The sequence below is a fragment of the Apodemus sylvaticus genome, chromosome 12, assembly GCF_947179515.1.
Source record: "Apodemus sylvaticus chromosome 12, mApoSyl1.1, whole genome shotgun sequence".
Lineage (NCBI taxonomy): Eukaryota > Metazoa > Chordata > Mammalia > Rodentia > Muridae > Apodemus > Apodemus sylvaticus.
In genome coordinates, this window is record NC_067483.1 from 92,364,553 (window position 1) to 92,391,283 (window position 26,731).

At 46.3% G+C, this 26,731-nt stretch overlaps 1 protein-coding gene across 1 annotated transcript in view; it reads right to left on the reverse strand.

Moving 5' to 3' along the window:
* Window positions 1-2,671: 2,671 nt before the first annotated feature.
* Window positions 2,672-26,731, reverse strand: part of Mark1 (microtubule affinity regulating kinase 1) — a 105,946-nt gene continuing 81,886 nt past the window's right edge. The window contains exons 10-18 of the mRNA XM_052200707.1: window positions 25,398-25,497; window positions 24,210-24,322; window positions 21,821-21,974; window positions 21,393-21,586; window positions 15,218-15,318; window positions 13,936-14,100; window positions 12,294-12,545; window positions 6,791-6,835; window positions 2,672-4,764 (exon numbers count right to left, since the gene is read on the reverse strand). Of these exons, the coding sequence (XP_052056667.1) occupies window positions 4,410-4,764; window positions 6,791-6,835; window positions 12,294-12,545; window positions 13,936-14,100; window positions 15,218-15,318; window positions 21,393-21,586; window positions 21,821-21,974; window positions 24,210-24,322; window positions 25,398-25,497 (1,479 nt within the window). The 3' untranslated portion in view covers window positions 2,672-4,409. The remainder of the gene's footprint in view (window positions 4,765-6,790; window positions 6,836-12,293; window positions 12,546-13,935; window positions 14,101-15,217; window positions 15,319-21,392; window positions 21,587-21,820; window positions 21,975-24,209; window positions 24,323-25,397; window positions 25,498-26,731) is intronic.

Consider the following 26,731-nt stretch of genomic DNA (forward strand, 5'->3'; position numbering starts at 1 on the left):
TTCCTGCCTTCTACTCCTCCTGGGTGAAATAGCTTCTTTTTGTTCTAGGGCTTTCAGGTGTGTCATTAAGTTGGTAATGTATGCTCTCTCCATTTTCTTTTTGGAGGCACTCAGGGCTATGAGTTTTCCTCTTAGCACTGCTTTCATTGTGTCCCATAGATTTGGGTATGTTGTGTTTTCATTTTCATTGTGTTCTAAAAAGTCTTTAATTTCTTTCTTTATTTCTTCCTTGACCAAGGTGTCACTGAGTAGAGTATTGTTCAATTTCCACGTGTATGTGGGTTTTCTGTTGTTTCTGTTGCTATTGAAGACCACTTTTATTCCATAGTGATCAGATAGGAGGCATGGGATTAGTTCTATCTTTTTATATTTGTTGAGGTCTGTCTTGTGACCAATTATATGGTCGATTTTGGAGAAGGTACCATGAGGTGCTGAAAAAAAGGTATATTCTTTTGTTTTAGGATAGAATGTTCTATATATATCAGTTAAATCTAATTGGTCCAAAGCTTCAATTAGTTTCATTGTGTCCTTGTTTAGTTTCTGTTTTCCTGATCGGTCCATTGAGGAAAGTGCAGTGTTGAAGTCACCCACAATTATTGTGTTAGGTGCAATGTGTGCTTTGAGTTTTAATAAAGTTTCTTTTATGAAAGAGGGTGCCCTTGCATTTGGAGCATAGATGTTCAGGATTGAGAGTTCTTCTTGTTGTATTTTTCCTTTGACCAGCAAGAAGTGTCCCTCAGAGTCTCTTTTGATGACTTTGGGTTGAAAGTCAATTTTATCTGATATTAAAAAGGCTACTCCAGCTTGTTTCCTGAGACCATTTGCTTGTAAAATTGTCTTCCAGCCTTTTACTCTAAGGTAGTGTTTGTCTTTGACCCTGAGGTGTGTTTCCTGTAAGCAGCAAAATGTAGGGTCCTGTTTACGTATCCAGTCAGTTAGTCTGTGTCTTTTTATTGGGGCATTGAGTCCATTGATGTTAAGAGATATTAAGGAATAGTGATTGTTACTTCCTATCATTTTTGACGTTATTTTTTAAATTTGATTGCTTAACTTCTTTTGGGTTTGATGAAAGGTTACTATCTTGCTTTTTCCAGGGTGAAGTTTCCCTCCTTGTATTGGTGTTTTCCTCCTATTATCCTTTGTAGGGCTGGGTTTGTGGCTAGATATTGGGTAAACTTGGTTTTGTCATGGAATATCTTAGTTTCTCTATCTACAGTGGTTGAGAGTTTTGCTGGATATAGTAGTTTTGGCTGGCATTTGTGTTCTCTTAGAGTCTGCATGAGATCTGCCCAGGATCTTCTAGCCTTCATAGTCTCAGGTGAAAAGTCTGCTGTGATTCTGATAGGGTCTTCCTTTATATGTTACGTGGCCTTTTTCTCTTACTGCCTTTAATATTCTTTCTTTCTTTAGTACATTTGGTATTTTGATTATTATGTGACGGGAAGTATTTCTGTTCTGGAGCCCAGAACCTGATGCATATTCACACTCAATACATTTGCTGAACCAGTGAACAGATTAAGTGCAAGCTGAGGTTGCCAGCACGTGCTGTAATTCTGTTTGTTTGCTGGTACACACCGTCCCATGTGGTCCTGGCTAGCCTAGAACTCGCAGCTACCTTCTTACCTGTTCCCTACCACTCTGCCTGGCTTTAGCTTCTCTCAGACTCTTTCTTCCAGACACTCTTTCCCTTTCCGACTTTCTTGGCTTTCCTTGGGCGTATCACCTAGAACTCATTTTCCCCTGAATTTCCAGATCATTAATTAACTTCTTTCTGAACTTCCAATGCTGCATGTTTTTGCCTTTTTCACAGTGTACGTTGTTTGTGTCGGCTTCACGAACCGCGGTCCTGCAGAGGTGGGGATGGTCTGTGTGCTTGCTTGCTAAGCTCACAGGCCAAGGACACTGCTTAGGGCCTGGAATGGCACTTCCAGCGGCAATAGCTTTGTGTCTAAAATCCAATTGTACTCCACTGAATATTATTGGGTCAAGGTTCTGAAGTAGGTTTCATCTTTTTCTTGCTTTTTTGGGGGGGGGGGAGGGTTTTGAGACAGGGTTTCTCTGTGTAGCCCTGGCTGTCCTGGAACTCACTCTGTAGACCAGGTTGGCCTCGAACTCAGAAAACCGCCTGCCTCTGCCTCCCAAGTGCTGGGATTAAAGGTGTGTGCTAACACTGCCCGGCTTTTTTGCTATTTTTAACTTTTGATGTTGTTAAGCAAAAGACTATGTCCTATTTTCTAACAAATGATACAAACTGTATTGCCACAGAGCCAAGGAAATCCTGCTATCGTATAGCCAGATGCTTATGCAAATGCATTAAAATCCCCTGACTCTACAAAATGTTATTGTGAACACATAAAACAGAGGATAGAAAGTGAATGTCAATTTTCACTTTTAGTTCATAAAAATAAGGACATAAAACTCCCTTCCATGAAACACAGGGGCTGGCTGGGGTGAGAAAACCTAAGTGCCTCTGGCCTCTGCCTTCCAAGAATTTCAGTGACTGAGATTTCTGTAGGAAGGTCAAACTTTCTTGCCGTAGTAAGGTCCTGGGAACCCTCATGGCCCGTCCCGGCTTGCTGATGGACTTAGAACGCGGGGAAGAACACAGTTGGAGGACTCTCCAAGCAGCAAACAGGTGATTCACAGCCCGAGAAAGAGCCAAAGACAAATGCTTTATTATGAGATCTGTTCAAGTAAGGTTTCCGTGTGCACCAGTGAGTGAATGCGGATCTGCATTGAATGTTTGGAATGAACACCAGGTTAAAAAGGGGCTACACAGTTTTGTTTTGTTGCTCCCCCCCCAACACCGCCCTTCCCTAAGGCAAGAAAACACACCATTTAGAACAGAATGTTATAGAAGGAAGCTACATCACAGTACAGTACAGAAGAATAGAGCGTCTTTGTCTGGAGGCCACTGTGGAGCAGTGTGTCACCCACGCTAGCAGCTTTCCATGGCAGCTTCCAGTGACAAGCACTGGCCATTCAGTGACAAGCACTGGCCATCCAGTGACAAGCACTGGCCATCCAGTGACAAGCACTGGCACAGCATTACTTTCCTTTCAACCGACAAGCTTTGAATACATTTTCTATTTCTCAGGAGTGTGCAGATGGGGCCCGTATGCTGATATTACAGTAATTACAACATTAAATAACATTGCACAGTCAACCTCCAAGGCTATTCAGTAGAAAATAATGAGTATTAAAAAGATGTGCCTTTATGTTGCATATGTCACTAATTATGAAAGAAGGCAAATGACTGGTTACAAAGCTCCACATGGTGGGAATGGTGATGTGGAAGAAACATGAGAACTTGGGCAAAATATTGAAAACAAAGTAGTTCTGAGGGAGCAGAGTGGACCACCAGGCATTGTGAGTCTGTAGTGAGCAGGCATGGAGAGCACGCCCTGCTCACGGGCCTCTCCGGTACTGACAGATACTAGAGTGGTGGGGGCAGGGAGGCTGGGAGGACACTGGGGCAGAAGCTCCCAACGGGGGTGAATTCCTGAGGCGGCATCATATCTTAGCCAAAGCAATCATCGACACCGTACAGATGAGCTTGTGCTGTGAGACGTCGATACACTCCTGCTTCCGCAGTTACCCACGCTGCATGTTCCAAAGGCAGCAAACCCAAGTGCTGGCTTGTCTCACTGCAGCCAGTGAGCTATGGATTCTTTCGGGCTCTGCTGCTAATTAGCAGGTCGAAACAGAGGACCAAATAGGCTTGGTAAAGATTGAACTCTTGCCACGGTGCTCTGACTTAGCTCAAGGCAGAGCTGTGGCTTGTTTTTGCTTTGTATAGAAAGTCTGGGTGCCACACTGTGGGTATTCTGTAAGTCCTAACGACACCTTGTCTGACCCAGGCAGAGACTGAGAAAGCAGGAGGAACTGGGGACACCGACCCACTGTCAACTTCTGGTTTAAATTAAATATGAGTTTAAAATAGTTTCTATAAAGTTCATGCTACAGTTTTAGAGACTGTTTCTGTGCGCTTTTAATCCTGGACACAATTTTCAAAATAGCATGATGGAGGTGAGAATTTTAAAAACACACCAGAATGTAACAGGAAAAATCCTTTTCAACTCAGCGTTAAATGCACAGTTCTGTGCGGAGATCTAGACAACTATACAAGTTTTTAAAGCAATCATATTTTATTATACAACTCTATGAACAGAAAATGAACAGAAATACACAATATACTTACCTGTACATGTGAACCTACTTTTGAAGCTACGATTCTTATAGCTCATACTGACTTGAATTTTACAGCTCATAACTATGTATAACCTTATTGCATTAAGGACAATTTCTACACAGGAGATTCACAGCTGGACCACATTAGGTATCAGCAGTACATTCAGAAACTGTCCCCCAGATGTGGGCGCGTCGCCCTGACCCCGAAGCTCACACCTTTACAGCTTAAGCTCATTGGCTATTTTGGATGCGATGTTCTTAAAGGCGATAGAGGTCCCGGATATCCGCTTGAAGCGGACGCCGTTGAGCGAGAGCCGCGGCAGCTTGCAGACCTCCATCTCCCACTGCACGAGGCTGTCCTGCCTCGTGTCGCCATGCACACAGAAGAGCAGGAACCTCTCCTTCTGCTCATAGTCACAGGTGTTGGCGTCCAGCACTTTGCGGATCTCTCTCACCATGTCATTGGGGTCCATGGAGCTTGTGGTCTTCATGCTCCACGTGAAGCGCAGGGAGCGCGGCTTGGCCTCCTTACCCTCGTCCTTGTCTCTCTCTTTCGGCTCTCCTGATGGACCTCTGGAAGGCAAAGGGAAAATGAAAACAAAGTTCTCCTCAGCAAAAAAACCCACAGCCACGAACTGTGAGCAGCAATTCCAGTGTGCCTGCAGTGGGCCCTCGCGGGAGCAGAGGTGCGGTTATCACCACGTGGTAAACAGGCCTGGGCACCAGCTCCTCTGGCATTTAGCATGTCAGTCTAGAGCAGCAAACTGTCTTAAGTGCATCTGTTGTCTGGGGAACAAATTTGTAGCTGAAAGTGAAAATATAATAGTTTTTCCTATATTTTTGGGGTCAGGTGTAAAACACAGATTTGCCATTTACCAGATAGACATGCCGTGAAGTGCGCGCGCTTCACACACAGACACACACACACACACACACACACAAATATACACATACACACATACTTTCAAATATACAGACACACACATGTAAGCACACACACCTTTACAAAGAGACACACATTAGGCACCACTAGGATCTCTCTTATAAAATACAGTATTGGAGCATAAACATTTTTTGTTTTTATCCTCTCTGTTAGGAGTAATGCCGTGACTACAGAAGACAGAGGGTTCAAGCCCACAGTTGGTTCTGTCAGGCATCTCAGCAGCAGCTCGCTCTGGTTTACAAGGGGCCTGTGGCCCCCAGCAGCCCCTTGTTCCTCACTCCCTGCTCTCCTACTGGGACCTACTGGCTTCCATGCTGCTCCTGACCACAGGCCTGTGCTCTCCTCTCCAATGTCTGCACAGGCCAGGACACCTCCCTTGGCTCCATGGATAACCTCCTCTAGCCTTTCCAGTCCTTGCTTCTTATCCTCAGCACAGTTCCTAGCCGCCCACCCCTGACCTAGCACGCCACCCTTCTGACTCTACTCTGCCTCCCTAGTCGTGCTGTTCACACTCACTGATCACATGACAGTTCCTAAATCATAAGCTCTGGCATGTCTGCCCGCATCAGTCCTGACACACCCAGGCATCCAGAGCCACACTGGGCACAAGAGATGACTGGCACACTGAATGTTCTGGACAGACTTCCCATAAGTAACGATGAACCAGAAAATCATCTCAAGTAACCACAGGAAGGTGAACTGAACAGATTTCTATGATACAGAGTGCCTGGTATTAAATATATTGAACTGTTGTCCATATATTGATGAGTTGCAATTTTTGCCTATAAACATTCCTCACTCATTTGTGATTTAAGGAAGAAACTATCTTTGAAAGACATTTATGTCTCTTCTAGAAATATGCACATGTACATTTACATATAATATATAAAAACATACTATAAAATATAAAAAGGAACATAAAGTATTTTTTGTTGTTGTTATTTTTTGGTTTTGGTTTTTTCGAGACAGGATTTATCTGTGTAGCCTTGGCTGTCCTGGAACTCACTCTGTAGACCAGGCTGGTCTCGAACTCAGAAATCCATCTGCCTCTGCCTCACAGAGTGCAGGGATTACAGGCGTGCGCCACCACCGCCCAGCTAAGTGTTTGTTCTTTTCAATCCCAGATATCTGAGTCTCTAAAAAGCTAAAAGCTACAATCAAGAAAATACATGCCCAACTGTTAAATGGACATGAAGTATTTACTTCACTGTCTTCCCTGTTTTCTCTGGGGAGACTTAGAAGGCATGCCAGTGTAGAGTTTTATACTGCAGTGCAAAACTGAATATTCACCTAAATACATTACTATCATCAAATCCTCTGCATGTTAGTTACCTCAGTGCTCTGCACGATCCAGTAAGGCTCACCTTAGTGACATCATCTTAGGGAACAGTACACTTTCACCTATAAATCCCTTGGTCTGACCTACTTTTCTGACAGAACAAAAAGCCCAATTCTTTACCAAGTATGCAGTTCAAATCTGTGAGTTACAAACTCAGTTGATAAGCTTGAATTTCATTGCATGCTAGGTGATATCAGGAAAACCCACCACAGTCTGACTCTGAAGACTCACAAGCAGATGCTATCAAATGGTCACACTGCCCCCGCCCCCCTCCCAGTCACCAGGCATGTGAAGAGCACCTGGCACCTTCGGCTCACCTGGCTGTGTCAGTTCTGCCGCTGGCTTCGCCTTCGCTTGGATCCCTCAAAAATAAAGAGAAGGTTGAGATTTAACAATTTTAAAAGCAAAGAGAAGATCAAGAAGACCCACAACTACAATGACACTGATGTCACCCTGCTCACTGGTGCTGGTTCTGACTCCTTCACACACTTTCACACAGCACGTGCTGCCGCCATTGCTTGCGTATCTATCTACTAGATACCATCGGCAGGAGGTATCAAGGGAAAAGTTTTTAAACACAAGCTTCCAATTCCAAGCTACAACTATAATTTAATATTTCTCTTTTGGCTTATTTCAATATTAAACTTCACATTATTGCATGCACTTCTAGAGGTTGTTGCTCAGTTGAGCAAACATGTTGATCTTGCAGCTAAACACAAAGCTTGGGCTGTGCAGCTAAGGCTGTGCGTGGAGACAGCAGGTGGAGAAGACAGAACCGTGGGCAAAGGTCTTTTGTACAAGCATGAGGCCCTGGCTCAGGTAAAGCACTACACATCTTCTGGAGATGTCCTGGGGGTCTGGGGGCCGTTAGCCCAGGCAGTGAGCACTGGGATTAGAAAGAGAATTAAGAAACAAGGTAGAGAGCAATAGAGGAACGAACACACACACACACACACACACACACACACACAGTGCTGGCAGAAGAGGAGAGGCGAGAAACTGAGATTAAGAAAGTGAGCCCAGGTGTGAAGAGGTGGCTCAGTGAAGAGCACTGGCTGTTCTTACAGAGGACAGGGGTTCAATCCCCAGCATGTACATGGTGGCTCACAACTGCCCCAAATTGTAGTCTCAGAGGATTGGCTGCCTTCTTCTGTTGTACACATATGTAGACAAAACAGCTATGCACATAAACAAATCTTAAGAAAGGAAGGAGCTAGCATGGTTTTCTAAAAGTAAATACTAATTCTTAAATACACAGTGAATTATTTTAGAAGTGGCAAAAATTCACACACAGTAAGTCATCAGCCTGGGCAAGTAGGTGAGGCTAAAAATACAGACTGAGTTATAAACAGAATCTTACCTAGATATCCATCTGTGGACTAAAATTAGAAAAACTGCTAATTGTTTTTACATTGAAAGTGATCGATATTTTAAAGTTGGGGCTGGAGAGATGGCTCAGCAGTTAAGAGCACTGACTGCTCTCCCAGAGGTCCTCAGTTCAATTCCCTGCAACCACATGGTGGCTCACAACCATCTGTAATGGGATCTGATGCCCTCTTCTGGTGTGTCTGAAAATTGCTAGAGTACTCATGTACATGAAATAAATGAATCTTAAAAAATATTTTAAAGTCTTCCAAAATTCTAACTACCCTGCCTTTTAAAGGTAAATTAACTGAGTCAAGTTATAGCCTGATATTCAAACATTAAGAGGCAGCTTATGAGAGAACAAAAGATAACTTGGGAAGCCAGGAAAATCACCATCTCAATTGCTTAAGCCTTTCCACATTTCTATTTTTATGTAAAATGCACACAGCAGAATTAAAATCAGCACACCCTCCTCCCATTTAGTGTATTAGCACAGAGCTGCTATCTAACAAACTCAGTCTGGGCACTAAACACTTCAAGCATCCCAAGCCTGCAGGGTTCCAACTATAGGCCCAAAAGGAAGACCAGAGCTATATTGTGCAAAAACAAAAACAACAACAACAAAAAACAAAAAAACAAAAGAACCCAACAACAACAAACCAACCAACCACTATGTCCTGGCTGGTTTTGTGTCAACCTCACACAGGCTGGAGTTATCACAGAGAAAGGAGCTTCAGTGGGGGAAGTGCCTCCATGAGATCCAGCTGTGGGGCAGTTTCTCAATTAGTGATCAAGTGGGGAGGGACCCTTGTGGGTGGTACCACCTCTGGGCTGGTAGTTTGGGTTCTATAAGAGAGCAGGCTGAGCAAGCCAGGGGAAGCAAGCCAGTAAGGAACATCTCTCCATGACCTCTGCATCAGCTCCTGCTTCTTGATCTGCTCCAGTTCCAGTCCTGACTTTCTTTAGTCATGAACTGCAATGTGGAAATGTAAGCTCAATAAACCCTTTCCTCCCCAACCTGCTTCTTGGTCATGATGTTTGTGCAGGAATAGAAACCCTGACTAAGGCACACTATTTTTCAGACAAAGAATAATAAATTCAAGCTCTACACAGCCACAGTGGGAGCTCCCTCACATCTCACTGAAACAGCCATCCGCTCACATGCTGGCCCAGCCTACGGAGAGGGCAGCAGTGTCAAACAGCCTAACGAGCTGGCTCTAAGTGGGAGGCAGACAGGGACACAGAAGCAAGGCTGGCTGCCACGGCTCATGCAGCTTAGCCTGGCTCTGTGACACAAAAGCAGACACCGTACATGTAGCAGTTTGTACTCAAGCGAACACCCTGTCACTCAGGAAGACAGCAAGCCTGCTGTAGAAGCAGCAGCAATAACTGGCAGGCATTTGAGGCACAAGATTCCAGGGAGAATGGACATCAGTACAAACTCCTGTAGGTGTGCAGAGGAATCTTTGAGGTGAGAAGACACAGACCCAGTAGGCCTGTGACATGAACTGTGTGACCCTACAATTAAGAGCCCCTTTTCTTCCTGTTTCTTTTTATTTTTGCACTGTCTGGCGATCAAACTGAAGGCCTTGTGCATGCTAGGCAAGCTAGACACCCAGGCCTACTGGACAGCTTTACATCAGGAGTGACTTCAGATTTATACTGCTGAAAGTGTTTGTGAGAGCACAGGAAACCTGGAAGGAGGTGAGACCTGACAGTGGTCTGGACTGCGAGGCAGTGCAGCAGAGACAGAAGCGCCCACCCTGACTGTCCTCAGAAGGGCATTTGCAAAGGTGGGAAGGAAGCAAAGGCAGCTCCAAGGCGACTGGGAGGGCAGCACCACCCACCATGCTACCCCACCACTTCTAGAGAGAGAAGAACGAGGGAGACAGAAGCTGAAACTGACTGTCTGGGGATGTAGAGAGGCGGAGCTTGGGGAAATCCAGGCTCCAGCCTGAGACTATTAAAGTGAGAGGGCATCTACTGCCATAGCTCCTGCAGATCACCAAGAGAAGACAAAACTGGCAGAGACAGTCCAGTCTGTCCCGCATACTCTGATATGTAGAGGTCATGGGGAAAGGCAAGAGAAGCTGGAACTACCAGCCAAGGGGCCCGGGAAGGGGCGGCTGGGTTGTGAGGCAGGAAAACCAGCCAAGAGAGGAAGCGGCTCAACTTTGACAGATACAGCCCTCCTCACTGCCCTGTCTACTGTGCCAGTGGCCGACAGTCACACCAGTGCCTTGAACAGCAGCCAGCACCATCCTGACTCCACGTTGGCTGCTGGCTTGTCTTTCTCTTCCGAGGCCACTCTGCACACCTGTCCAGTCAGTGTGCGGTCGGTCTCTATGGTCTGCTAAGATACTTGCATTTGAGGACTTAAGGGTTGACACTCAGCTGTGTGGTCCTCCACACGGGAAAGGGGGTGCTTGCTGCTCTCTACCCAACCAGGTTTTCCGTTTGCTTGTGGTGAGTGGCTGTGTTTGGAAAGCAATCTACCTTCCTTCTGTGTTCGGGGTTAAAGACACGAGCCACCACGGCCAGCTTCTCCATTCAGTCTGGAATGCCAGGACACTGGAGACACTGCAAGTGAACACCAGTGTTCAAGCAATCAAAACATCTCTGCTCACTGATGTAAGGCCTCGCTCACACGAGTGTATGACACGGACCCTTAGAAACAATCATGCCGTGCCCGAGACTTTCCTTGTCAGCTGCATTCTGCTTTAGCCCGCAGCTTACAGCTCACAGCTGTTTCCTCCATGACTCTCAGACTTGGAGGCCCCAATCCCACCATCTTTGTCTTTACAGTACTCTGCATAGCGGAGTGTTTCTGTGGCAGGGCTCTAAGTCGCATGGGCTGATATTAATGGGTCAAATTTACATCCGTCTGCATTTGCTCGGCATTCATATAATCTATGTTCAATGCACGAGCATGGCTGATTTGTGTGAAGTACAGCTATACTATTTCACTAGATTATTAGTTTGTTAAGCACACATTTATCTTGTATTTATTTTGATGTTCAGGTTTTTTTAATTTTTCTTGCTTTTCATTTTTATGTACACTGGTGCTTCCCTGTATGTATGTATGTATGTGTGTATGTATGTGTGATTGAATCAGATTCCCTGGAACTGGAGTTACAGAAAGTTGTGAGCTGTCTCTTTAGCCTCTGGTGTTTAGTTTTTAAGTAATAATGTGACCTTAAACCTATTAAACAAAGTCAAAAAAGTTAAAAGTAAGTGTGATTTGAAAGGATTTTAAACACATATACATAATAGCATGTATGTATGTATGTACTGGCTGGTTTTGTGTCAACTTGACATAGGCTGAAGTTATCACAGAGAAAGGAGCTTCAGGTGAGGATGCCTCCATGACATTCAGCTGTAAGGCATTTTCTCAGCTAGTGATCAAGGAGGGAGGGCCCCTTGTGGGTGGTACCATCCCTGGGCTGGTAGTCTTGGGTTCTACAAGAAAGCAAGCTGAGCAGGCCAGGGGAAGCAAGCCATTAAGTAACATCCCTCTATGGACTCTGTCAGCTCCTGCTTCCTGACCTGCTTGAGTTCCAGTCCTGACTTCCTTTGGCGATGAAAAGCAGTGTGGAAGTGTAAGCTGAATTAAGCCTTTCCTCCCCAGCTTGCTCTTTGGTCATGATGTTTGTGCAGTAATAGAAGCCCTGACTAAGACAACACACACACGCACAATGTTAGCATAGTGGGTAATGTGCCACCAAGCCTGATGCTCTGAGCTGAATCCCTAGACTCGTGGTGAAGGACAGATGACTCTTACAAGTGTCCTTTGAGCCCCATGTCCCACATGCTATGGCATGTGCTTTTCCTCCCCACCTCAGTAAATAAATAACGTAAAAAGATTTAAGCTAATTACTGTCTGCCACTGGTACAGTAGACAGCAGTGAGGAGGACCAGTTCTTGTCTCTTTCAAGCTAAGATGTGCATTTAATTCCTTCTCCTAATGACTGTCTGGAGACTCGCTATGTAGACCTGACTGTCCTTGAGCTCGGAGGTCTGTCTGCTTCCTCAGTGCTGGGATCAAAGGTGTGTGCTACACTTGGCAATGTTTTTTTATGTAAAGTGTTTTCTCTGCTCTACTGAAGCTTCAGCTTTTCTTTTGAGGCAGGGCCTCTGCATCCCAGGCTGGCCGCAGACCCGATGGTCTTCATCCTCTGCTATTCTTGTCACCGCCTCCTGAGTGATGGCCTCCATGAGCCTTGGGCTTCCTGCATGCCCAGCAGCTCTTGACCAGCTGAGCTACATCAGCCCTTATGGTCTTATTTTTAATTTCTCTTTCTTAAGGAAAAGGACTATTTCTTCTGGTGCTTTACTCTCAATTCCTGTAAAAAATTAGTGAGATGCCATGAAGCCATTCTAGAAAAGCCATAGCTCAGGTAAAGGAAGGAAGCAAGCTTCCTCTCCAGCAGACAGCAGCCCGCCCAGGGCACTGACCTGCGGACGAACTTGGAGGTGATTTTGCTGATGAGGCCAGTGGACGTTCCCCTCCTGGCGTGTGCGAGCGCACCCGTTTCGTGGGACGGGGAGGCAGGCGGTCCATTATAAGCTGCACTGCGCCGCTCTCGGAGCTGCTCCCCGTGGAAAGTGCTTCGGCTGGAGCTCCCTCGGGGGAAGCGGGTCCTGTCGGGAGTGCTGGCACTGATGCTGTGAGCAGACGGGGAAGCAGCAGGCGCTCTCTGAGCTGCACTGTTGGGAGAAATGAAGATCTGTCATTCAGAATAACTAAGGACAGGAGCAGCCTAAAGTGGGGAGGGAGGTGTGGTTATCTGTGTTGGCCCAATGATCTTTATTCACGTTACAAATGAGGTACATGGGAGAATTAATTTACTATATCGTTATACAAGGAGGAGATGCCAATTTAAAACTATTTTTACTATAGATTCTAACATTTCTGACATGAAGACAAAGCTATCAGAATCCAGAATGCCAGCCTGAGTGCAGCACGTATGATATTTATTATGTAATCTGCTACCTGAATCCCAAATGCTTCAACATCCAAAAATTGTCTAAGCACTGATATGACACTACACATGAGACATTCCATGTGTGACCTCATGTGCACCCACTGAAAACACACTATGAAATGATCTTTAGGCTATGCATGTCAGGCATGCTAGACATCTAAATGAATTTCATGTTGAAATTTGAGTTCTAGCCCATTTATCTCATTATGCATGCAAATACTGTGGAATTGGAAAAATGGCCAAAATCCAAAAGGCTCCTAGGCCTAGGAATTCCAGATAAAGGGTATTCAACTTGAATGCTTTTAACTTATGTTTCTTAGCAATATAAAGAATGAATTTTATTGTTTGTCAAAAGCCTTTGTATAACATCACCCCACGTTTCTTCTTGAGACCCCAGGGGATTCAGTGCTGCACAGAGCTATCAATGTAATGGATGGAACCTAATCACTGAACCAATGACATGTTAAGATGCTCTGAGTTTCAGAAATCCTACATGAGGTGAAACTTAAAAATGCTGCTGCCCCTGTGAAGACCCACGGCTGTGGTGCCAGCTGGATTTGGGTCTGTGTCCCAATTTGAGCAGGGGTTGGGGTACGGTTTCAAGACAGGGTTCCTCTGTGTAATAGCCTTTGCTGCACTGGAACTTGCTTCATAGATTAGGCTGGCCTTGAACTTACAAAGCTCTGCTGGCCTCTGCCTCCCCAGCACTGGGACATGCGCCATCCCAGCTGGTGCTCCCTGTGTCTCAGTTTACTTACCTTTTACTTTAAAAGGTTAATTTATTTGGGTGTGCCTCGGAGCATGTGTGTAGGTCAGAAGACAGCTCCTGAGAGCTGGTTCTTTTCTTTCACTATCTGGATTCCAGGAACAGGACCGAGGTCATCAGTCTTGGCAGGAAGCACCTTTACCACCTGTTGGCCTGTCTTGCCAGCCATTAAAATTACTTAAGGGATAATTAGGGAGCAGTGCTTACTGGGTGGATTAAAACTCAATCCCTTAAGAATATTCTTCTGGAAAATGATTTCAAGTAGTTTTAGAGAACTGCTAAGGCACACACTTCTTCTCAGAGAGCTCTGAGGAACTGCAGAGAGAGCCAGGTAAGCAGGACTCACCCAGGCCGGTAAGCCTCGGAGCTATCCTTGATGGTTGGCAGTGTAACTTTAATAGGGTGGCCAGAGGTTGACATGGACTTCTGGTGGCGGGGACGTGCTGAGGGGCCAGCAGAGGCCACGGTGGAGCCTGCGGAGGACATGCTGCTGGCAGACATCTCTGTAAGGCTGACGTAGAAGAAGTACAGTTAGTGAAACCTGAGAAAACGATTTCCTAAATCTCAATCAACTGACACGTTCATGATTCAAACACTTGAAAGAAACAAACACATTCTTAACAACTCTCACTTAAGAACTCTCAAACAACTCTCCACTGAAGGTATGTCTGTTGGAAAGCTCTCAGGTTCTTGTTCCCTGCTTGGGCATCTGAGAAGTCAGGGCATAGTTGTGGGTGTTTGTCGGCTACAATACTGTTGGAATCTTTTCTCACTTATTCTAAGATCAGTTTTATATGACGCGTTGCTGTAAATCTTTCTACTTTACTTAACATTAAGAACTCATAATTACATGAAAAACACCGTATCCGCAGACGGTACCTCCTTCAGCTTACGTCACAGTGCCAGCTCAGGCCATGAGCAACAGGCTAGCCACTGTGGACATAAGGAGCTATGAATCAGTATGGGTATAGGAGAGACAGGACATTCCCGACTGTGCGGCCTACAGGAGGTCACGGCAGGAAGCTACAACCACCTTGTGTGCTGTCTCACAGCACTCACCCTTGGTGCCGACAGCTGAAGGAAACCAATGTGAGAACTGACTGTGCTGCTGGATGGTTAGAGGTGATGATGCTCTACCTCATTACAACATGTGCCTCATCCTTCTGATGCAATGTCAGTGGTTTTCCAAATACACTAAAACTCAGTATGAAGTCTATGGTTCTACCTTCAGTAGAGATGACCACACTTCTTTAGAGGAAGGGGAGGAAGCTCTCATTACGTGGGTGTCATGTGAGTTGATGAAGGGTAAGGGGCAGAGGGACGGCAGAGGCAGGGTATACACAGAGAAGACTTGCTCTGAGGGTCAGGGTGGCAGTGTACACGCTGCGTTGGTACTGAGCAGCATTTGCATCCACATTTTATTCAGGCTCTTGGCAGTGAGGAGAAGCTCCTTCTTACGTCCCCCAGTACACTGGCCCCTTCCGCTTGACCCCCAAGCACGAGCGAGCTGCTACTGCGGTCTCACAGCTCTGACCCGCCTCCCTAGGACCCACACAGCTACAGGCATTTCAGCAAAGCTAATCTGCAGCATTGGCAGAGCCGCTGCTGCTGGGCCCAGTGACCATCACCTGCTGTCTCTTCCATTCTGCAAGGCTGCGTACCGGTCCGTGCTCCTCTCACACACATATGTATTCCTCCTCGCCATGCTGCCGCCAGAATATACGTTATTCTTTAAGAACAAGAAAAGGAAGGCAATTTAAAAATTGTAATTACATTAGTGTGAAATCAAAGAAATGTGTTTACAACTCTTATTAGAAAAACTTCACAGCATAATTTTAGTTGATTAGAATCTCACATAAGCACGATCCAGTTTTTCTTCTTTCTCATATTTAGATATAAGGAATAAAAAGTAAAGGAAAACCAAAACCAAATGGAAAAAACAAAAACAAAAAAAAAACCGTGAGCCCAAGTCACAGCCACGTCGGCTTTAGTTTACAATTCCAGCCAGCCTGAGAAGCGAAGGATAGCGGCTTCCGATTGCTCTGCTCAGGGCCTGGCAGGTTGAGCAAGGGCAGAGCCTCTCTGCCCTCAGTCTCAGCATGAACGGGCAGTGCGGATGGCGTTCCCTTCAGAAGCCTCTACAGCCCATGAGCGTCACAAGGACTAGCGCATGCCTGGCTAAGGGCTGACGGGTGCCTGTGCACTGCAAGCTGAGGATATGGCCTATGACCCCACATTGGAGTTAGGAGACAGGCTGCATGTCTCCTAAGATGATGGACAGGAGAGGGGCAGCTAGGGTGGGTTATCCTCCTCACCACTCAGCAGACCCCTGACCTGTGTACCATCATGCCTGCCAAACCTTGGCCACATTACCAGTATAAAAATGGACTGGGGTGACTTTCTGCTTTTTGAAGTTTTGTTTTGTTGCTGTTTGTGGTGATGGGAATTGAACCCTGGGTCTTTCAGATGCTAAGCAAACACTTTACCACAGAGTTACACCCCAAGCTCTGGAGAAGTGACTTCCTTCCTTCTTTTTTTTTTTTTTAAGATTTATGTATATGAATACACTGTCACTGTCTTCACACACACCATCACACACACACACACCCCTCAGATCCCATTACAGATGGTTGTGAGCCACCATGTGGTTGCTGGGAATTGAACTCAGGACCTCTGGAACAGCAGTTACTGCCCTTAACCACTGAGCTAGCTCTCCAGCCCGAGAAGTGTCTTTCAAAAGGGATTAAAACAACTCTTCTGTTTCATTCTTCAATGAAAAATATCTTCTTCTTCTTCTTCTTTTTTTTTTTTTAAGATTTATTTATTTCATTTATATGAATACACTGTAGCTGTCTTCAGACACACACCAGAAGAGGGCATCGGATCCCATTACCAGGTGGTTGCTGGGAATTGAACTCAGGACCTCTGGAAGAGCAAGCAGCCAGTGCTCTTAACCGCTGAGCCACCCCCCCCCCCCAAATATCTTCTTATCCAATCTAGCTTTTACAAGTCTTTAAAATGTAGTCCCTCTAACGTTTGTTTAGTACGAGCAGTTACTAGCTCTCTCCTCAGAGTCAGATGCACAGAGGAAAGCTGGGCAAGTGCAGCTTTATACAAACCATTCAGGCCGGGTGGTGGTGGTGCATGCCTGCAATCCCAGCACTCGGGAGGCAGAGGCAGGCGGATTTCTGAGTTGGAGGCCAGCCTGGTCTACAGAGTGAGTTCTAGGACAGCCAGGGCTACACAGAGAAACCCTGTCCTGAAAAAAACAAATCCAAAAAACCTCTTCAGAAAGTTGAAGAGACATCTCAGCCGTTGTGTGGCAGAGGACCTGGGTGTGACTCTCAGCATCCGTATCAGGGGCTCAACTTCCTGTAACTCTAGTTCCTGGAAATTCAATAACCTCTTCTGGCCTCTGTGTGTGGGCACCCACACACATGTAGCAAGCAAGCACACAGACACACAGACACACACACACACACACACACACACTACATCTTTAAAAAAAAATTGTAGGATGCACATCACTCCCAAAGAAAGGCTGAATAGATCGTGACATGTGTCCCTGATACTTGTGAAAGCTGTGCAGTTACTACACAGATCTCCATGCTCATGTCTAGAAGGAGCCCACACCATCCTACGAACAAAACAGATATAGTACTGACCTGTCGTAAAAACAATGAAACAGCTATGCTGTGCTCACTTCTGCTTGCTCTAGCAAAAGAAGCCCCACAGGAGGACTCCCCAAGCTGTTTTATAAGTTCAGAATGGAAAGGAACAGACAGCAAAGAGAAAACTATAAACTTTGGCACAATCTTCTGGCTTACAGTTTTTAAAAATGTTAAATAATGCAGTATAATTAATTTGAATGTAATGCTTTTTAAAAGTAAATAAATACAGTCTGGACCCTCATCATTCGCCTCAGCACTAAGGATTCTGAGGATTCTCTGTCAATACACAGACACTGCAGGCTGGAGGAGACAGTGAACAGAGCAGCACCGCCTGAGAACTGAGTGGCTGCAGCTCTGAGCAGCTGCTGGGATGTAGACAGCCTCCACAGGAGGCTCTACGGGGACACAGGACTTGCACAGTTTGCAGCAACAGGATTAGGACACAGTAGCACATAAGGGCGGACAGGAGAGGACAACGCTGAGCTGGCCAAGAAGGTCCAACCAGAAGGGACCGGCAGGCCCCTGGAGAGGGGTGGGAAACACGGGGGCGGGGGGCAGGTTGCTTTTACTGCTGTGTGGGGTGCTGACCTTCTAAACAGTCCTTGCAGTGACAAGGAAATAAGTACTAATAAAAATAAGTATTTTTATCATTTCCAAGTAGATTAGGTAGAGGAGGGCAAGCAGTCACAGCACCATTATTTATTTTTATTTTATGTGTATGAGTGGTTTGCTTACATGCATGTAAGCGTATCACACGGAGGCCAGAGGAGGCTGTTGGATCCCCTGAGCGGGAGTTATGGGTGGCTGTGAGCGACCATATGAGCCCTAGAAACCAAACCTGGTCTTCTGTAAGAGCACATGCTCTTGACCACTGAGCCCCAGACTTGATAGGTTTCCCATGGTTAAAGTGGCATGCACATCTACTTTTAGACTAGGAAGTGCTAAACTAATTATATGTTTGAAAAAAGTATTGTCTCAATTACCACACAGAATACTGGCACCAGAAACTGTACCCTGTTTGTGAGTAAGGTGCATTGGTTTTGCTTTGATGTGTCGCTGCAGATTTTCTATTTTGAGTACTCCCCCTGCCCCAATATACTAGATAAAGGGTTCCTCTTCCTTCTGTTGATTTAAAAGTTATTATTCTATTTCATTCTTATACAGTTCCCCTTCATTATATTCCTGATTAATGTCTGTTTACCTATGTTGGTTTCTTAACCTTATTCCCATATCTGCCCAACAAGGAAAGTGTTTGTTTATGCTTTAATTTCTGCCCCATTCTTACTCCCTGGACACTGCTAAAAAATTTTCAGTGTGCACGTGCATGTGTGCCTGTGTGTATCTATGTCTGTGTCACTGTGCATGTGTGCGTGGGGATGGGTGTGCAGTGTGTGTGTGTGTGTGTGCCACGTGTGTACATGTGGCAGTCAGAGAACAATTTTACCTCCTCTCACTCTGGGGTCCCGGATGTTTGTCATGTACAGTGGCAAGCATTCTTACGCACCGAGCCATCTTACTGGCCCTTGCTAAGTTATTTGATTACTTTATGCTTATATATTTTACAGCAACGTGTTATGTTCTCTTTCTGTGAGAATACCCTAAGTAGTATAGTGTTTTAAATAGTCAATGTGCAGCTAAACAGCTGACACATTTCATGCCTAAGAATATAGTTATCATGCTTCGATATAAAATTCTAGGCATACAGCGTTTGTCTCCTCCAACAGTTTCGAAATGCAATTTTCATCTTCTTGTATGCACACTGTTGATGAAATATCAGGAAGCAACCTAACTCTGCTCCTTTATGGTCGCCAGCTCTCCTACTGATGACACTCACCACTCTTCACCTTGCTCTGTGTTCACACAGCCCACTTTAACAAGCCCAGGGCACACATGCCTTCTGGTTTCTGTTGGGGATTCTGAGACTTCTCTTTTTACTGTTAGCATTCCTTTAATGTCCACTGTCCTCATGTATCTCAAACTCCTACTGTTTCAGATGTCACCCACCCTGTCCTCACTCACCTCCAGATGTCACCCACCATGTCCTCACTCCCCTCCAGATGTCACCCACCCTGTCCTCACTCACTTCCAGATGTCACCACTCTGTTCTCACTCACCTCCAGATGTCACCCACCCTGTCCTCACTCACCTCCAGATGTCACCCACCCTGTCCTCACTCACGTCCAGATGTCACCCACCCTGTCCTCACTCACCTCCAGATGTCACCCACCCTGTCCTCACTCACCTCCAGATGTCACCTACCCTGTCCTCACTCACCTCCAGATGTCACCCACCCTGTCCTCACTCACCTTCAGATGTCACCCACCCTGTCCTCACTCACCTCCAGATGTCACCCACCCTGTCCTCACTCACCTCCAGATGTCACCCACCCTGTCCTCACTCACCTCCAGATGTCACCCACCCTGTCCTCACTCACCTCCAGATGTCACCTCTCTGTCCTCACTCACCTCCAGATGTCACCCTCTCTGTTCTCACTCAACTCCAGATGTCACCACTCTGTCCTCACTCACCTCCAGATGTCACCCACCCTGTCCTCACTCACCTTCAGATGTCACCCACCCTGTCCTCACTCACCTCCAGATGTCACCCACCCTGTCCTCACTCACCTCCAGATGTCACCTCTCTGTCCTCACTCACCTCCAGATGTCACCCTCTCTGTTCTCACTCAACTCCAGATGTCACCACTCTGTCCTCACTCACCTCCAGATGTCACCCACCATGTCCTCACTCACCTCCAGATGTCACCACTCTGTCCTCACTCCCCTCCAGATGTCACCTCTCTGTCCTCACCTCCAGATGTCACCACTCTGTCCTCACTCACCTCCAGATGTCACCTCTCTGTCCTCACTCACCTCCAGATGTCACCTCTCTGTCCTCACTCACCTCCAGATGTCACCCACCCTGTCCTCACTCACCTCCAGATGTCACCCACCCTGTCCTCACTCACCTTCAGATGTCACCCACCCTGTCCTCACTCATCTCCAGATGTCACCCACCCTGTCCTCACTCACCTCCAGATGTCACCCACCCTGTCCTCACTCACCTCCAGATGTCACCCACCCTGTCCTCACTCACCTCCAGATGTCACCCACCCTGTCCTCATTCACCTCCAGATGTCACCTCTCTGTCCTCACTCACCTCCAGATGTCACCCACCCTGTCCTCACTCATCTCCAGATGTCACCCACCCTGTCCTCACTCACCTTCAGATGTCACCCACCCTGTCCTCACTCACCTCCAGATGTCACCCACCCTGTCCTCACTCACCTCCAGATGTCACCCACCCTGTCCTCATTCACCTCCAGATGTCACCTCTCTGTCCTCACTCACCTCCAGATGTCACCGACCATGTCCTCACTCACCTCCAGATGTCACCTCTCTGTCCTCACTCACCTCCAGATGTCACCCACCCTGTCCTCACTCACTTCCAGATGTCACCTCTCTGTCCTCACTCACCTCCAGATGTCACCCACCATGTCCTCACTCACCTCCAGATGTCACCTCTCTGTCCTCACTCACATCTTCCCTTACCCCCCTCACTTTCTATCTCTCTTCTTCCTGCTATCTTACAGGACAGTACTGTGGCTTCTCTTCTAGTGCCTGATTTAATTTCTAGAGCATGGCATTTTAAGAGATCTCACAGGAGGAAAGTTGACAAATTATTAATGAGTCTGCCCTCAACTAGCAGTTTACCTGTAAATGTAAGATTAAATTCACCAATTTATATCAAATAAGTATCAGAAAAGCAGGGCAGGGAGTAGGGATACGATGCAGCACTGTGAGCCTGAGGGCCTCTGGCTGTACCCCAACACTGTGAGCCTGAGGGCCTCTGGCCTGTACCCCAACACTGTGAGCCTGAGGTAGGACTACTGCTGCTGTGAGTTCCAGGACAGCCTGGGTTATCCAGTCAAACTGTCTTCCAAACAAGGACAATGACAACCACACAGAATTCTCTGCACTGTTTTGTCTATCAGTCACAAGATGTCTGCCCCCTTCCATGGTTTTTAAATTATGATTTACTTTGAAAAATTAAAAAGACAAAGGGCAAGATTTTCTAAGGAACTCCCGACAGGTGAGGTCAAGTGTTGGCAGGGAGGGGGTAGGGTCTGACTCACACTCGGGCTGGCGGAGGACTTTTTCCTGTCCGGCCCCACCAAGGGGCTGGCTGTGACTTCGCTCTTGGAGCCCACCGTGGTGCTGCCGAGTCTGCGGGCCGTGTCCTTGTCCCACTCGTCCTTCTGCTCCCTCTCCACACTGTTGGCCTGAGGTCTTTTGGTGTATGAGACAGCAGGGGGGATGGAGGGGCCCGCTGCAGGTGCAGAGCAGCAAGGTTAGCGGGAAGAGAACGGATATACTTCCTGCCAACAAACCCACCCATGCTAACAGTATCCACATTTGTGTGTTTTACACTCTCGACTAAGATTCAATTGATTGATTATAGGAGTGTCGGTTCAGGACCCCACAAAAGCGATCCTATGATCGGTCACCCAGCGAAGCTCATCTGAGCAGGCCCAGTCCGTCCCCTCTTAGACTTGCTCCCCACCATGGTCACTGAAGCGCCTCTGCTTCTGGTTGGCCGAGATACTTCGCTGGACCTTGAGGTGAGCAGGTGACTGCAGGGTGCTGTTATTCAGGTCACTGCTCGGCCGGGATCGCTGACACAAGTTTCCACTGGACACTGACTCACCACCTTCGAACTGTGAGAGGAGAGATCACCCAGACTTTAAAACAGGAAAGTGTATAAACAAAATGATTTGAAGTTATCTGAGAAACAATCAAAACCAAAAAGAGACTTCAAACTGGGTATTAGGCTGCTGCTCCCACTAGCACTTGGACTCTACCAGTCAAAACATCAGCTCACAGCCACTGCGTGGCAACTGCACAACGGACATGGTCCGGGGTACTCTACCCACGCTACCTGTTTAACCATCACCACAAACATGTGATGCATTAACCTACATTTACAGGTGGAAAAACCAAGGTCAAGGACACCAGTGGGATTTAAGCAGGATGAAATCTAAAACCTTACACACACACACATATATAGATACATGTATATATACATGTGCATGTATGCATGTACACACAGGAACTATTAAGTCTATTTTATAATTGGAACTAAAATTAACAATGTTTTGTTTGCTTTTCTACACTTACAAAACAGAATTGCTTTTACTGGCTCTGATCAGGCAATGGCTGCCCTTAGCCCTGACCATGGAGAGCTGGGGTGGCACACATCCTCTCTGCAGCCTGAAGCTGTGTGCTGCCATGAAGCTCTGGGTTAACCCCTGGCACTGCAGTGGGACAGCAGCAGGGTACGCAGTGACCCATTAGCAGCTATTCTAAGGCAGGCTCAAGGATAAACATATTCAACCTTTTCAATGACCCCCAAGAGCTGAGTATTATTGTCCACATTTCACAGACAGGAAAACTGAGGCTCAGAATGAACGCACAGTTGATGGCTCTGGTAGGGGCAGTGAACTTGACTTTTCCAGTCACAGTAGTTTTGATAGTTTACTTCGAATGTAATTCATATTTAATTTTAATATATGCCTGGGTTTTGTATTTGAATTAATAAGAAACTGAAGTGCCCAGAGGTCATTAAAAGTCCAAGGAGGACAGCCAGAAGAGGCTAGAAGCAACTATTTGAGCCCTTCCCTCTGAGTCTCTTGACTGGGCCGCACTAATGCCCCACACCACTCAGCCGTCAGCCCCTTCAGGACCTCCCCTTCCCCAGCAGTTCTTATGTCTTCTCAGCAGCTTTGTAGAGAGGGTCGGATGAATTAACAGCTGTGACACCCTTAGCATAGGTCTTAGCATGTACCTGGTGATATACACTCCTCTGATAACAGCCCCCAAACCCTAACCAAACTCTTCCTCCAAATCCAGATCTTCATATCCAATATCCAACAAGAATCTCCTCCCGCCATCCTGCTCTGGGCTTCTCTCTGGCCCTGAGGAGCACAGGCCCTTCTGACAGGTCACCTTACACAAGCAGGCATGTGTGAGAAATCAGACTGCCCCACTTCCCCGGTCACCAAGATTTAGGTGCTCATGCCTCATGCCACGTGTGCTCCTGGGTGCACTTCACCCTAGCCTGCTATAGGGGCCAGTCTCCCATGGCCTCAGGTTCTCCACAGCACACCCTGTGACGTGACGCACAGTGGGGCTGGCTGCTTACTCTACCCCAAGGGCTGATGGATAGAAAGACTTTTTGGCTTTCCCCCCATGCTGTTGGTGTAGTTTCTGATAGAAGGCAGGTTCAATACATTTCAGTTAGAATGTATGATTTTGTTCATGGTTACTAATTAATTATCAATAATTATCACCTTTTTTAAAGAACACCTCTCACAGATGTCTAATTCTCAACTCTCAATGCTCTGGCATAAACTGACCAATGTTTTGAAATTCCTATTTCAGTGTACCTCTCTATAGCCGCTTTCCCAGAGGATCGATTACATGCAGGGTCACCACTTCATACAGCTATTTTCTGCATCTGGATCTGTAGCACGGGCCTCTGCTGGCCTTGATAATTCCCAGCTAGGTGACGGGAGCCACCTGACCCAGGCCAAGGCCATGTAGTATCTTTCCCTAGGGTCCCAGCGATCTACATGGTTTCGGCTTCACCTGCTCCTTTTTGCCTTCTTAGTGTCTCCTTTCTGTACGCCTTTGATAACCACATTGCCTTTGACCACACAGCGTGCACCATATACCTCAGAGGACACCAGGCTAAAGCCGAGACTGAGTGGAGCTGCTCGGCCCTAATGAGATCAGAAACAATTTAGCCCCTTGATTTCTGATCTATAAGAAAACTATTAGGATCTTTGTGTTATTTTTGGTCCTACAAAGAACCAAATACACTTACTAACATATCTTTATCTGTTTAATTCAAAGTTAATATACATTAATTTAAAAAGCCAAAAACCACTTACCTCAGGTGGTTTTCTACCTAGAAGAATGTAAGTAGCCATAACCTCGTCATATTTCTGACTTACTAAGGCATCATTGATCTCATCTCGCGCAAAACCCATGGTGACCATAATATCTAGGGAAAAAAAGGAAATTTTTTCTTAAAGTGTATTGATTTAGTAAATGATCAGCAAAAACAGAGATTTGCCAATACTGTTAGGGAAAAACAGTTCTTAAAACACTGGAAGTGAGTTTTAACTATGAAATCTTTTGGATTATTAACCTATAGATAGAGCATGTTCAGGTACTATACACTTGTCATTTTAAAAGATGATTTATTTTTATTAAGTGTTTTGTCTGCATGCATCTATGTACACTATGTGACTACCTGGTACCTATGGATGTGAGAGCACAGCATCAGTCCCCTTGGACTGCAGTTACAGATGCTGTGAGTACTGGGAAGTGAACCTGGGTCTTCTGTAGGAGCAGTGAGAGCTCTTAACTGCTGAACATTTCTCCAGCCTCCATTTCTATTTGTGTGTGTGTCTGTGTGTGTGTGTGTGTCTGTGTGTGCGTGTGTGCGCGCAGAGTTATTTATGTCACAGATTTAATATATGAACCATACTTTTTGTATCTCTGGATGTTTCTAAGCTGGCTTGCTTTGCCCACACACGGTCGGCCTGTCTAAACTCACACAAAGTCCCGCTTGCTCTTCTCTCTCCTCACAGCTTCAGCCACTCATGAAGAGGCAGACCCACATCTCAACCAAGAGCCCGCTTCCCTTCTCATCTGCAGTTCACAGTTAAGTCTCTTAAGGCTTGACTTCCACAGTGTTCCCTCCAAGTTCTTAATGAGGACTGGGGGCAGGGAGGGTGACTCTGCGCTCTGGCTCTGCGGAGGAAGGGGAGCAGAGGTGCGGAAGCAAAGTCCCAAAGCTTGGAAGGCAGTCCTGAGCCCTGCTGTTCGTGCTAACAGTTACAGTGGTCTCTCTTCCAGTGAGGGAGTGCAGAAAGAAAAGAGTTACAAATTGGTCTAATTTATTTAATTTTTGTTATGGCTGCCAACAAATTGAACAGGATCACAGATACACATGAGAACAAACTAAGGAAGTTGGATATGTTAGATTTTAAAGTACCACATAAACATCGCATGCTAGCGAACGGACTCTCATGTGCAGCTATGGGGGCCTCTCATGGGACTTAAGTACTTACCAATTCTTTTTGTGTCACTGAGGTCAAGCTCAGGCTCAGAATATGGCTTCAGCTCTTCTTCTTCGTGACCGACATTCATCCACCGGTCTTTCATGATTTGCTAGGAGACAAAATTTAGGTCATGTCTGGTGAATTACAACATTCAGCCCACTCCTCAAACGTAAAGTGTATTGGCTCACTCAACAAGAATCACATGACACTTTCAAATAAACTTACTCTATGTATCTTAAATATGGTCTAACAGGAGGTGTGGGTCTCTAGTCATCCATAATCTTATCACAACTATATTACCCACTTCTCACCAAAGGCAATGCACGCATAATCCTCCTTTCACGTTGCTTCAAAAAGAATATTTCCAAACCGCAAAGTTTTAACATGAGAAACTGACTTTAACACACACACACACACACACACACACACACACACACACACACTGTACAGCTTACTAACTGTAACTGGTACAGAGGGCTGGAGAGATGGTTAAGAGCCCTAGCTGTTCTTCTGGAAGAATTCATTTGACTCCCAGTACCCACAAGTGGCTTACAACCATCTGACTCTAGTTCTAGGGGATGCAGTGCTGGCTACCATGGGTGCCAGGCAAGCACATGATGCACAGACATTCATGCAGGCAGAACATTTACGCACATACAAATAAAAATGAAGTTGCAGCCGCATCTGCTGCCATTCGGGCTCTGCCATCTGGGTCCTGGTGTCACAGGGCACTTTGGAGGGCAGATAGGAGCATGCATAAGCTGAGGTACCCTGGCCTCAGCCACTGTCCGATCCTCCTGTGGTGGTTTGAGCAGGTGTGACCTCCATAGACTGCTTGCCCATAGGGAGGTGTGGCCTTGTTGGGGTAGGTGTGGCCTTGTTGGAGGAAGTGTGTCACTTTGGAGCCTCATGCTACATCTAGAGTGAGACAGTCCCCTTCTACTGACTTCAGGTCAAGATGCAGAACTCTCAGCTCTGTCTCCAGCACCATGTTTACCTGCACACTGGCATTCTTCCCACCATGATAATGGACTAAACCTCTGAAATTGTAAGCCAGCCCCAATTAAATGTTTTCCTTTATAAGGGTTGCCTTGGTCATGGTGTTTCTTCACAGTGATGAGACACAAACTAAGACATCTCCTAAACCCCGCTGTCTGCAGCTATGACTCTGTACCCCTTGGCTGTGGGCATCAACAAGGGCCACAAAGTGACAGACTGGGAGGGGCTGAGCAACTTGCTACTCAGTTGCAGAGGCTGGCCTTGATCCTCACCTCCTCCTCAGAGGTTGGATCTATGGGCCTAAACCATGAGGTCTGGATCATTTTCAGTCTTTTCTTTTTCTT